The 12,322-nt window shown below is 48.9% G+C and overlaps 1 protein-coding gene across 2 annotated transcripts; it reads right to left on the minus strand.

Annotated features, from left to right (window-relative positions):
• Positions 1-1,873: 1,873 nt before the first annotated feature.
• Positions 1,874-9,836, minus strand: Nagk (N-acetylglucosamine kinase). Of its 2 annotated transcripts, none has more exons than XM_041638796.1 (10): positions 9,803-9,836; positions 8,025-8,109; positions 7,775-7,873; positions 6,954-7,095; positions 6,005-6,115; positions 5,276-5,388; positions 4,183-4,270; positions 3,298-3,395; positions 2,869-2,947; positions 1,874-2,160 (listed from the first exon to the last, which is right to left on the minus strand). In XM_041638796.1, the coding sequence occupies exons 3-10, from the start codon at positions 7,832-7,834 to the stop codon at positions 1,973-1,975; spliced, it is 879 nt and encodes a 292-aa protein (XP_041494730.1). In that variant the 5' UTR covers positions 7,835-7,873; positions 8,025-8,109; positions 9,803-9,836; the 3' UTR covers positions 1,874-1,972. The 2 variants fall into 2 exon arrangements, with proteins under 2 accessions (XP_041494730.1, XP_041494729.1); XM_041638795.1 differs by lacking the exon at positions 9,803-9,836 and adding an exon at positions 9,563-9,703.
• Between the last annotated feature and the right edge of the window lie 2,486 nt (positions 9,837-12,322).

Consider the following 12,322-nt stretch of genomic DNA (forward strand, 5'->3'; position numbering starts at 1 on the left):
TGATGCCTATCATACAAATCAGGAACTCACTGGGTTGTGTCCAAGTCACTGAGTTTAGGAACTTTTAGTGCTGGAGCAACCACCATATTCACTTCTCCCAGTAAGCTTTCATACGCTGGTCCCCAGGCCCTGGTGTGGATAATACACCTCTTCTGGACATTTCATGTCAATGGACTCAAACAGTATATGGTCTCTTAATTTGGCACTTTTTTTTAACATGTTTTTTCAGTGTTGAGCAGTTTCCTGTTGAGTACGCTGCACTTTGTCAGAGAGCGCCTTAAGGTTGGGTTTTAGCCTCCTCAGCTCCATTGGCTCTCCACCTCCACTTTGGCAAGTCCTCTGTTAACAGGCCGAGAGCTGTGTGTTTTAGGAGCCTCGGACACTGCAGATTCCTATGATCCTCAACCTTCCGCAAAACATTGTGCTGTCTACTGCAGTTCAGAACCTTTGAAGCATCTGAGGCCCATTTCATAAGGAGCACAAGTGGACAGGGAATGAAACTACATAGTGTTTCACTCAGAATCAATGCTGAAGACTGCAGCTTTCTAGTCATGTCCATGGGTATTAGAGTTGTACTAACTCTGCTGGACTCCTGAGGTGATGGTGATGTACGTAGGAGGGAGGGCCAGAGTGATGGAGGAGCCAGTGGAGCAAAGCAGCCTGATGGTGCCCAGGCTGCTTAGCACCTCCCAAGTAAACCTAGGCCCAGACTCTGGACCCTTGTCCCTGTTGCAAATGTTTAAAAGCTTGTTGTTTCCAATCTAAAAACAAGCTGGAGAGGTGGCTCAGCAGTTAAGAGAGAGCATGACTTCTCCTGGTTCAATTCCCAGTGCCCACATTGAAGCTTACAACCATCTAAAACTCCAGTCAGAGACAGGATCTGATTTTTTTTTTTCCTGGTCCCTGCAGGCACACACAGTGTACACAAATGCAGGTAGAACACCCAAACATAAAATTAACAAAACCCTAAAAAGTTTTCCTAAAAACACCAAAAATGTGTGTGTGGGGGGGGGGGGGGGGGTACTTAAAATTTTTGCTTTGTAAATCAAATGACATCTGTATAAAAACTCAACAAATGAGAATAAATGCACTTGCTGAGGAAGCACCTTCCTGGCTAAACCTGGCTCCCTTCTTTCATGTGTATTGACAGTTGTACTGTGCAGGAGTTAAAGAGAGGGGAAATAGAACCCAGAGGTTTAAACACTAGCATTGTTGCACATCCAGACCTGGTTAATCTTAGGTGCCAACGGGTACTGGGAATGACAACGGTGTCTCTGAGCAAGAGTATCTTCCTGGAAGGATTAGCTTCAGGAGAAAGACCTTCCCCGCAGGGCTGACAGCAGCAGCAGCCTTCCTACAAAGGTCTGAGAGGGAAGTGCCCCACTGTAACCACAGCCAGGTGAGCAGCAGTGAGGAGCAGGCAGGCCACTGAGTTAAGCAGTACTTAGTTGACCTATAGGGAGGGGCCTATAGGGATTTATTCAGACTAAAAAACAATAAAATGCCCTGTGTGCCTACAGCTACCAAATCCAAGGTTAAAAAAAAATTGAGACTGGAATCGTACTGTTCTTCCACGTCCTACTGGGAACCTTGGGAGAGGGTGTGATGGATCTTGGGTCATTCCCCAGGAAGTAGGCATGGAGACAGATTAGTTCCATCATAAGGCATTGTAATTCTGCCAGGAGGAACTTGGGTCCCAGCTCCTGGCAGTCAAAAGTATGTGGTGTGGAAATGGGAGGTGCAGGGCCAATATATGCTTAAAAGCCTGGTGGATGCCCGTAAACCAGCAAGTACCTGAATCTGCTAGGAACCTGCTGGAAGTGTTGAGGACATAACAGCATATGCTGAACGAGATACAGAGCATCCCACTAGGGAGGGGTAAAGTGCATTTATTTGATTCCATGTGTCTTTAACAAAGAAAGATCTCCCTTCTAACACTCAGTGTCAGCTGGGTGGCGAGGAGGTACAGCCCCTAGAAGGCATGGGAATAGAAGGCAACGGCATTGATACTGTAGTCCATGGGAAGGTGGTATCCAATGTGCCTGGCTCCCAGGCTGGCACCCCCCAGTGCAGAAGAGTATCGTAGCTTCATCAGGGTGAAGCTGGAAAAGGAGTTCTGAGCCTGCAGCTCTCGGCCCTGGGTCAGCGCCAGGAGAAAGCCTGGAAGAAAACACAGAAGAGAACAAAAACTGAATCTTCAGTGGAGATGCTAGAGACCACAGAGGCACCATGATGCTGTGGGTCCTGGAACTAGCAGCCCAAGGAACCCATATTCCTCAACTACAGAGTATGTACCAATACCCACAACTTCTTGGTGCCAGAATCTAGTAGGGCTCCTTGAGCTGTTTCAGAATCTAATGAAACCCTGAAACTGGCTGAACTGAGGCTGCCATGCTAAAGTCCTTATGGCCAGAATGGTAACTAAGGGTGCTACCACATGTTATCATACACTGGTCTAAGCCCTATGGGGCTGGAGAGATGGCTCAGTGGTTAAGGGTATTTGCTGCTCTTCAGAGGACCTGGATTCAGTACCTAGCACCCACATGGTGGTTCACAATACGTGTAACTCCAGTTCTTCTACCCTCCTTGGGCACTGCACACCCATGGTGCACAGACATACATACTAGCAAAAATACCCACAAAACATAAAAGTAAATAAATCTTTAAAAGTGATTAAATATATCATTGGAAATAAAACATCTTTTTGCCACCTCAAGAGCTTGAGCTATACAGTAGAGAACAGGTTTATTAGCAAGCACACACCCCAGGAGAAAGTCATGAGAGCCAGATGAGAATAAAGGGCCCAACTTCACCCTCGTTTCCAGCTGTACCCTTTGTCTTCATCCACACCTGCCCACCCAGACTCACCTTCCTTCAGCAGCTCCCAGCTCTTCCACACTGAGCCCACACACACAATGGGGAGGCCAAGCTTCCCTTGGAACAAGACCTGAGAAGGCAGAAAATGGAACATTGCAGGCAGACCATAACCCTAAACCTTGCCAGGGCCTCAGGGATATTTCCTCAGACCAGCTTCTGTCCAAGACACTCTCCCTCTGGTAGGGAAACGAAACATGGACTCAAGCAAAAAAGGGGGACGGGGGAGGAAAACAGAAGTCACGAAAGTGAGGCAGAGAAGAGGAAAGGAATGGTCAAATGGAGGATAGCACCACATGAAGCCAGTCTACATATTCAGAGGCATCAAAGCAAAAAGACTATGATGGAGCAGTCTTACCACCCCAGGCCAAGGGTCAGACCCTGTCCAGCTGCCACCCACCATTGTGTCTTGCCTCAACTCACCGGGTCAATCTCTGGCAAAACTGCTACGATGTGTCTGCCCAGCATCTCCCCAGCCTTCCTGAAGATGTACCGAGAAAGGGGATCCCCCTGCTGTGCGCCTGAGGCAGGGAGAAAGAGGCTGGAGAATACAGGAAGCAGGCTACTCTAGCCACTCCATTAGATAAGGCAGCAAGCTCAGGCCAAGACTGTTAGGATGGATGCCCACATTGGTAAAGCAAGCTTCTTCCCACCATTCCAGATACCTCCCAGTGCCCTACTGGAAGCAGCTTACTAAGCTTTGAGAATACCTCCTCCACCCCACCAGTGCAGTCGGACCAGACTCCAGTGAACTATTAAACTACATTACTGTGTCTGTTCCTGTGAGTCTATAAGCCCTGTGGACAAGGGACCCTATCTGAGAAGACCAATGATACTCCTGTTGGTAACCAGCACTTTCAGCAGTGTGCTGATGGTTAGTCCCATTCTGGCTGATGTTTTGAGCCTTAGTCCTGAGATAACACAAGTAGGGTGTCCTGGGACTAAGGAAGCACCTTAGAGGAGCAGACCTCACAGTGAAAAAGGCAATGTGTGACATGCAGACTTTTCCCAAAGCCAACACAAGCTGCCTGAACTTTCCAATCCCTGCCAACAGTCAGTACTACTTCAAGTTCTCAAACCAAGGTCTTCAGATTGTAGCAGTCACATGGCCACCCGGGAGATAAACAGGCAATCCAGTGCTGTCTGGTCCCACCTTCACCCTATTCACCACCAAGCAAGTTGAACTACAGACTCCAAGTTACTTGTAGAGACGGCCACCAGTACATAGGCCAGCCTTAAACATGCATGACCCACCATTAGACATGCTTTTGGATAACCAAGCTACAAACAAGTTGGCATTTGCAGTACCTTCTGCAATTTTCTGGCAAAACCCAGCAAACCTGGATTTATCAAAATCCCTATACAAATGGGTGAGGATTCCTAGCCGATCTGGCACCTGAGGAATACAAGAGGAGACACAGTCATAAGATGCAAAACCCCTAGTCTGTCACCCAGTGTGGCCTTCCCAGTGTCTCTATTGGAATGACCAAAATATTCTGGAACTTCTTTTTAAGCTTTAAAAATTAGAGGAATTTGAGATTTATCATTTGAGTAATTTTGTTTTCCTCAAGATCAAATTCACTGAAAAACTCTTGAAAAGACTGTTTTAGTTAAAGATCAGTCCCTTACAGTCCTACACACAGTAGCAGACCAAAGATTCTGAGAAGTACTGCAACCAAGGAATTCATTGCCCAAACTGTCTTCCACTACCAACAACCTAACAGGTCACCCCTTTGAGTCCCCAAGTATGCATAGATTCTCCAGAGTACATTTTAGTGGGAATGGGATAAATGTGAGCATCCACAAAAACATTACTAAGTGTTTTATACACTTGTCTCATTTGGCTTTAAATGTTTGCAAAAATGCTAAAATTCCTAAGAGGAAGTGATGTGGGATGTCCTTCTGTATATGTGTTGTTTTTATTAGTTGATAAATAAAGCTATTTCGGCCAATGGCTTAAAGTCAGGAGGGAAATCTGAATAGAGATAGAGTAGGCAGAGTCAAGGAGATGCCAAGTAGTCACAGGAGAAAGATGCCAGAACATGACCGGTAAGCCACAGCCTCGTGGTAATATACAGATTAATAGAAATTGGTTAATTTAATATGTAAGAGCTAGCTAGGAATATGCCTGAGCCATTGGCCAAACAGTGTTATAATTATATAGTTTCTGTGATTATTCAGGTCTGAGCAGCTGGGAAACAAAAGTGCAGTCTCTGTTTGCAAGGAACTGCAGCCACACTGGTCTGAACACATGCCACACTACTCTGAATCCTGTCCTTATCTACCACTTTCCCACCATGCTGTCCTGGTCCACCTGGAAACCCCATCCCCTTCTGCAGCTTCTCCCGTGGGTTCCTCAGTGTCCTACATTAGGTGCACATGACTGTGGGGTAGGCAGTACCTGGAAATAGTTGAACATGGCCTGCTTGACATAGCCAATATCATGAGTAGCTGCCTCCAGGTTGTCAATGGAGTCAAACACGATTTTCACAGCTTGGTGTGCAATCCAGTAGGCTTCCAGGAGCAGAGGGAAAGAAGACAGCAGCCAGTCACTGGCCATCTCCTCACCAAGGACTCTCAAGCCCAAGATTAGTCAGTGGTTCCCAGTAGGGAGGGAAGCTTAATCAAACTACCTGACAGACCCAGGCCAGGGAAAGCTGGTAGGAAGACTGAGTACACCTGTCACACTGGCACCCATTCAAAGACAAGGGTGGTAAGCTGTCACACACAGCTGCAGTCACAGCACGAGCTGGACCCAAAAGCCACCCAAGAGATATATACACGCTGCCCCAAAAGTAGTGTCAGTGGGAAGTATGCCCTGTCCAGATCCCTTTCCCACTGGCAGAGAGTCTCTGGACAGCTATGGCCTTAGCCTTCAGTTTGAATCTTCCCTTAGGTCTCCAAAAGTCAACAGAAGTAGGCTGCACCACCATGCCATAAACTGAACCTTGGGTATGAGAGGCTACTAAGGAGAAAGATGGTGATTCTGGGATTCTCCCAACACTATCCTGTACTCAGAAACATGTTTAGGAGCTATTTAGGGATACCTGTTTAGGTTTGGGGACCAAGAGGGCAGGAAAGGGGAGAGGAGTCGCAGGAAGGGGTATGTCCAGGCCCTATGTGTGCTCACCCGAGCCTTCGTCTCCCATCATATGACCCCAGCCACCGCAGCCACTCTCAGAGCCATCGGGGTTGATAAGCCTGCAGTTGGAGCCTGTTCCCGCGATGAGCACGATCCCACCTGGGGAGAAGGCATGGGAGCTCAGTGTGGACAAGGGCCCCGCACAGAGCAGCAGCTTCCCACTGCAAAAGATAGGACAGAAACAAGCCCTACAGTGAAGGATCACCACCCAACCTCCCAGAGCAAGCAGCCCACTTGCTTCCTGTCCAGGGGATGGAGGAAGAATACAAGTCTACATCGCTTCAAGGGAACATGGCTCCCTGCCAACCAGACTTCAAATATCTTGGCTTTATTGAGTACCTAATGCCAGACACTACAGCAAACCTGTTCTTACAGTGACGATCAGCACCCTAAATCATACAGACAGCCACTCCCACTTCTACAAAAGTGAAACCCTTCCACAACTTCTCAAAGATGGGAGAGCTATCAAATCAGAGCCTAGGCCCGTTTCATTTTTGAGATGGTCTCATAAGGTGACCCTGGCTGACTTAGGATTTTTTATGTAGAACAGGCTGGCCTTGAACTTGCAGTGATCTGCCTGCTTCTGTCTACTGAGAGCTGGTGTAAAGGGTGTTCACTGGCATGCCTTGTGAGACTCAGTTATATACCAGCACACTACCATACCCAGAGTCCCACACTTTCTCCTCAGTACTACCAGCTCTTGCCCCCAACCCAGAGATTCCACTTCCCACCCAGACACTTAACCTGCCCTCCTTCCTCCTCTGTCTCTGGTCCCTGGTCTAGCAAGGGTATAATATGCTCAGGAAAGGACAGTTGGGAGATAGTAATAGAGGCTGCCTTGCAGATATCTGTAAGAGAAGTTTTGCTAGTTAAAAGTAAAGAGCTTCCCCCATAAGAAAGCTCATTCTCAGCTCCCACGCCTCCTTTAGGTTCTCACCATCCGGTGTAGCTGTGGCGATGGAACCCGCTGCATCAGTGGTGATTATGTAACTTTCACTCAGGTAGGGAAATCGGCCCCTCAACTCCTCTATCAGGAGCCTCACTGCATCCTCCTGCTCCCCACCACTCAGGGACAGGCCCTAGGCCACAAGAGAGAGGAACACGCTGAGCAGATTTTTCTTAACCCTTCTTCCTTCTAACACCCAGCTAGCCATACCCTGCTCATCCGATCTAGCCCCTCCACCCACAGCAAGCCCTTAGAAGGTCATGCCTGCAGGAACAGCCTGGCCTAGGATAGGGTGGAGGAAAGGAAGACACAGGCAAAGGAGCAAGGTGAGGGGATATGGAGAAAGCAGCTTGGCTTGACATACATGGGGTCTGGCTGTGCCTGCACATCTCCCTTGCATATCTGGGAAGTAGCCAGAGTCACAGCAACCTGGGAGGAAGAAGAGCTAACATTTAAAGAGCCCTCTAGACTACAGGGAGCTGACCATTTTGGAATAAATCACATTATCTCACTTTCCCAAAAAGTCCTAGTAAATGTATTTGCAAAATGAGGAAACGAGGCTGAGAGAAAGTAACTGACTTAAGGGACACTATACTGAGTGGCAGAGCTGAGATTCAAATCAAGGCACCAATGGATATCTGGAGCCCCATGCTCTTAAAAAACATTCTCAGCTTACAGATGATCACTGAAGCCACAAGAATGGGCAAGATCGAGGGCCCTGGCCCTGGAGACCTTTCCCTCTCATCAGGCTCTAGAATCCCACTGGCCACCTGCGTCAGCACTGCTAATGGCCCCTGCTCCAGCCAACTCACCAGGCTTCGAAGGGGGACCAGAGGATCCACTCCAGCCTTCTGTTTGGCCATGTTCACCATCTCGTTGATCCTCTCCACACACTTGTCTGTGCCAATCAGCTGGCCCCAACAGGGAAGGAGGAATTAAAAAGGCTTGCAGGACCTGTGCTGCCCCTACCAGCTGCTATGGGGCCCAGCCACCACCTCAACAGGAGTTACAGCACATTAGATAAGAGCCAAGCCCTCTGGTCCCCTCAAGATGGCGGTTTACCCAGTGGTTTGTGCTCAGTCCATCTGCTTCTGACAGGATCTGCCCATTCTCGGAAAGTAAAAGGACTTTGGACCGTGTGCCTCCCCTATAAAACACAAGAGGGAGGGCTCAGTCCTGCTAAAACTGCAGACAGCGAGAGCCAAGCTTGCACAGTAGCCTCTTAGAATCTAGAGTAGAGACAGCTTCGGCAAACTCAACCTCTATCCCCAAACCTACTTGTTCAGTGTCTACTGCACTCTGGAAAGGGAAATGTGGCCTTTCTCACATTTCTCTGGCAGGTCCCACTTCCCCTGCAGGATACCACTTACTCATCACTTAGACCTTACAACTTGTCCGATGTGGGCTTCTCCAAGACACACTGATAAGCCCTAGCTAGCAAGGGCTGCTCTGAATTAAGAGTGCATCGTTTCATGTCTGCCTCTCATTGTGAGCACCACTAGGTGAAGCTCCAGAGTGATTTCCTATCTTCCTAACCGGCCCAGAGCCTGGCCAAGGCAACGTATGGGAAATGCATGAGAGGAGAAAAGCAGGCCTCTGCTCCTCTCACAACGGCCAAGAGCCACTTTAGAAACCAGGCAGGGAGAAATTCATACAGACTTCAGCAACTAAACCCTTTGGAGTTAAATTCGTGGGGTAAGTGGTATGGAGGAAGAGTGACATGTAACAGTCAAGACTCGATGATTCAACTAAAGAGGACATCAAGTTCTGAGGGGATATTAATGCATGAGACAGCAGACTAAGAATCCAAAATCACCCCTTGACAAGTTAGGGAAAATTAAGCTCTACCTTCCAGATGACTATAACAAGGCTAGGTGCAAACTCCTACAATGTGCTGAGGGTTTTTCCTTGTTTGTTTTTAATGTGTCACACACACACACACACACACACACACACACACACACACGCCAGAAGACATCCATCCACCTTAGCAATCCAGAGAGAGAGACTTCAGGGTAAGTCAGCAGTGAGCTGTTAGGATGGCAGACCCTCCTCCTGGCACATCCTGGTTTGACACACCCAGATACACAAAATGCTTGTCACGCGCAGGGGCCAGGGCTAACCACCATCTTGCTCTCCCTTGTCTTTGCTTTACACATGTGGCAACTGAGGCCCAAAGCGGGCACACTTCTCACCCAAAGCCATGCCCGGCAGAGCTACCTCCCAAAGTCCAACAGACCAGGTTCTGAACAGGAGAATAAGGTAATCAAGGGCCTTCGGGACTGACAGCAGTGGACGGTCTCGGTCTCTAGGACAAGGCAGTGTTCTGGTGGCAGCTGCTCAACTCCCGGGTACCCTTGGGTATAAATCTCAGTCTGGGCTTCCGCCTCTTCCCCACGTCCACCCGCGACCGACAACTTCCCACCTGACCCCAGCTCTGCACAAGTCTCCCAGTCTTAGACGAGAGCCCTGAGACTGAGCGGAGGTGGCAGCTGGGAGGGGCGTGGTCGCGCAGTGGAATACAAAGGCACCGGGTGTGGAGCAGGCCGCCGCCCCCTGACCCGCTCCCTGACAGACGGCTCGGCCCGTCCAGCGCTCACCCTTCCACGCCGCCATAGAGCGCGGCCATGCTAGCGCTGCCACCACAGATCGCTCTGTTGCAAACCCGCTCTCAGTCGGTGGATTCTCTCCTACCGCCGCAAAGCCGCCCCCCCCACCCCGGCACGTGACCACCGCGCGCAGGCGCGGGTGCGGACGGTGCCGCCTCTCTCGCCATGTCTGGGCCTCTCCCGGCCCTTTTCGGTTCTTTCCAGCCCATTCTTTTCCTGCCCTGTGCTTACACTCGGAGGCAGAGCCGCAACCGAGGAGCCTGGGAAAGTGAGCGAGGGACGGCAACAAACTGCTCACAACCACGCGTTTAATTATGGGGTGCGCATGCGCAGTCGCATGCCGAGGCCTTCTCAGAGTCTGGCGGAAATGCTTGAGGGCCAGGCCTGGCATCAAGGTTTAGTCCCAGCCACTTAAATGCAGCCCTGGAACACAATGCTGGCTCGGCCTGCTAAAAACTGGCATAGACTTTATGTCACCTTCTGGCCACCACTTGCTCCCCTATTCTAAAATGTGCAATGGAAGGGAAGGAGGAAGATGCCATCAGGTCTGACGGAAGAGCGGCTCCTGTGTGCTACCTCAGGCTCCTGCAAGTGGCTTTAGGCCTGCTAGGAGCAGGTTCGATGGCCAGGAGGGATGTCTGCTGCCCGAAACAACATTTCTTTGAGACACCCATAGGGCTAGCCTGCCTCCTATCTAACCTCTGCCCTCCGCGCCTGCCTCCTGTGGAAAAAATTTAACTAGGATCCCTTTTCCCTGTGAGACCCTCACCCCTTATTCTCAAAGGGACAAGAATTTCCTAGCAGAATGTTTTAAAATTAGAAACACAGACTAGCAAGGACACACCTGGTGATAAAGACAGCGGAGTAACCTTGTCTGAAAACAGAACAAGCTGACATAGCAGGATGGAAAGAGCAAAAGACCTTGCACCCCGTGCCAAAGCAGCTCAGAAAGGCTAGCTTGTAATTTCACCTTTAAAAACTACACACACACACACACACACACACACACACACACCACACACACACACACACCACACACATACACACACACACACACACACGCACACACACACACACACACACCGGAAAAGGAATCTTTTAACTCCTCTCTACCTCGCTCCAACAGGGTGTTGAAGATGAGTTCCGAACTAGTTCTATTACGCTGGCAATAAAATCTTGCTAATTGCAGTCCGGTCTCTGATTTTTGGTGGTCTCCCTAGGGGTCGCAATCTGACACAACACCCTGACAGTTAATTGGCTCTGGCTGTGTTTTGAAGTGAATAGTTGGGAAGGTGGGTGGGCACACAAGGTCTCATTTATCCCAAACTAACTTCAAACTCTGGCTGAGGTGACTTTAAACTCCTGCTTGTCTTGCTCTCCACCTCCCAAATGCTGAGATGTAAATTGTTGGTGTAGGCATTGTAGGAGCCAGGAGAAACAGACCACCCAAAGGAAGTTCTTCCAACCATTGTCACCTGCCTGTGTTGGGCCTAGCCTGATAAGCTAAATGAAGCAGTGAGTCTCAGTAGTTTACCCTAAGGTAATACCTGGTTGCTGGGAAGGACCAGAAACTGAGATTACCTGGGTACCACCCAGGAACAGACCTTCCAAAGAAAATACCTAACATTCCAACACCAGGAAAACCCCTAGACAAATTCTGAAAGAGAATCTTGGTCTTTTTGGATAGAGGAACAGTAGAGGTAGGACTAGCGGCTGCTCCCTGCTTCTCTGATATTTTCGTTTTGACTCTAATATTTGACTACAGATTTATTTATTTATTCTTGAGTTTTTGATTTTTTGAGACACAGTTTCTCTGTATAACAGTCCTAGCTGTCGTGGAACTAGACCAGGCTGGCCTTGAACTCAAAGACACAGAGATTCACTTGCCCCTGCCTCCCAAGTGCTGGGATTAAAGGCATGTGCCACCACTGCCCAGCTGACTCCTGATTTTTTATTGTTAAAGATTAGTTAGAGAAATGCTTCATCTGACATCCAAATTTTGGGGCACGAATTCACAAGCTAGCCGCTTGCCCGTGGCTTTGCAGCTACCCACCCCCTACAGGAACAGCACCCTCATTTTCTTCCCCAAGCCCTCTGAGTGAGTCTGGGATTTTTCTGTTGCAACCTCTCTACAGCAATCTCTACAAGCCCCAAACTCCACAGATGCCTGGGCTCCAAACACCGCTGGAGTTAGCCCCACACCAACGGTGAGCTAGGCCTTCGGGCCATTCTGTGCTTTCACTTCCGGCCTGACACAGGTGCCGCTTTCACACATCCCCCTGCATCTTTGAGATGGCTGGCTCAAGGGTTGTGGCTTTCCCTGGACCCCTCCTCAGGCTGCTGGCAAATGGTCAGTGGCAGCTGTCTTCAGCCAGGCTGTGCCATGTAGGTGTTCTCCACCCAGACGTGCTACATAGTAACAGCCAGCCTTACACTTCGCCATCATCAGCAGCAGATTTGGGGAGACAACTTGTAATTCTTAAAAGGGGGAAATAGGTATTTTAAAAAGAGAGAGAAAGAAAAAGAGAGGTTTTTTTTTTCTCATGTTAAAAATGGGAAACATTATTATGGTGGCAGGAGTTAGATCTCTCTATGATTCCACAATCAATAGCTTAAAAGTGGAACAATTAAATGAGGGAATAATTAGTTTAGCTGGGATTTACATAAAGTCAATTATAATCATTATTGGTTTGGTAATTCTTGTTTTATCCCTAAAAATGTTGATTAATATTAGTGCCAAGATACAGGCAT

Source organism: Microtus oregoni, unplaced genomic scaffold (genome assembly GCF_018167655.1).
Source record: "Microtus oregoni isolate MIOR12 unplaced genomic scaffold, Mior012 000002F_ref0000024, whole genome shotgun sequence".
Taxonomy (NCBI): domain Eukaryota; kingdom Metazoa; phylum Chordata; class Mammalia; order Rodentia; family Cricetidae; genus Microtus; species Microtus oregoni.

What these genes read in the sequence shown, in the direction of transcription:
- Nagk (XM_041638795.1), bottom strand. Translation starts at nt 9,591, where the DNA reads ATGGCCGCGCTCTATGGCGGCGTGGAAGG. An exon ending in CGCCACAGCTACACCGGATG is followed by an intron (nt 6,116 to 6,953) that starts GTGAGAACCTAA and finishes CCTTCTCCCCAG; the next exon opens with GTGGGATCGTGCTCATCGCG. An exon ending in CTGGGAGCTGCTGAAGGAAG is followed by an intron (nt 2,161 to 2,868) that starts GTGAGTCTGGGT and finishes GTTTTCTTCCAG; the next exon opens with GCTTTCTCCTGGCGCTGACC.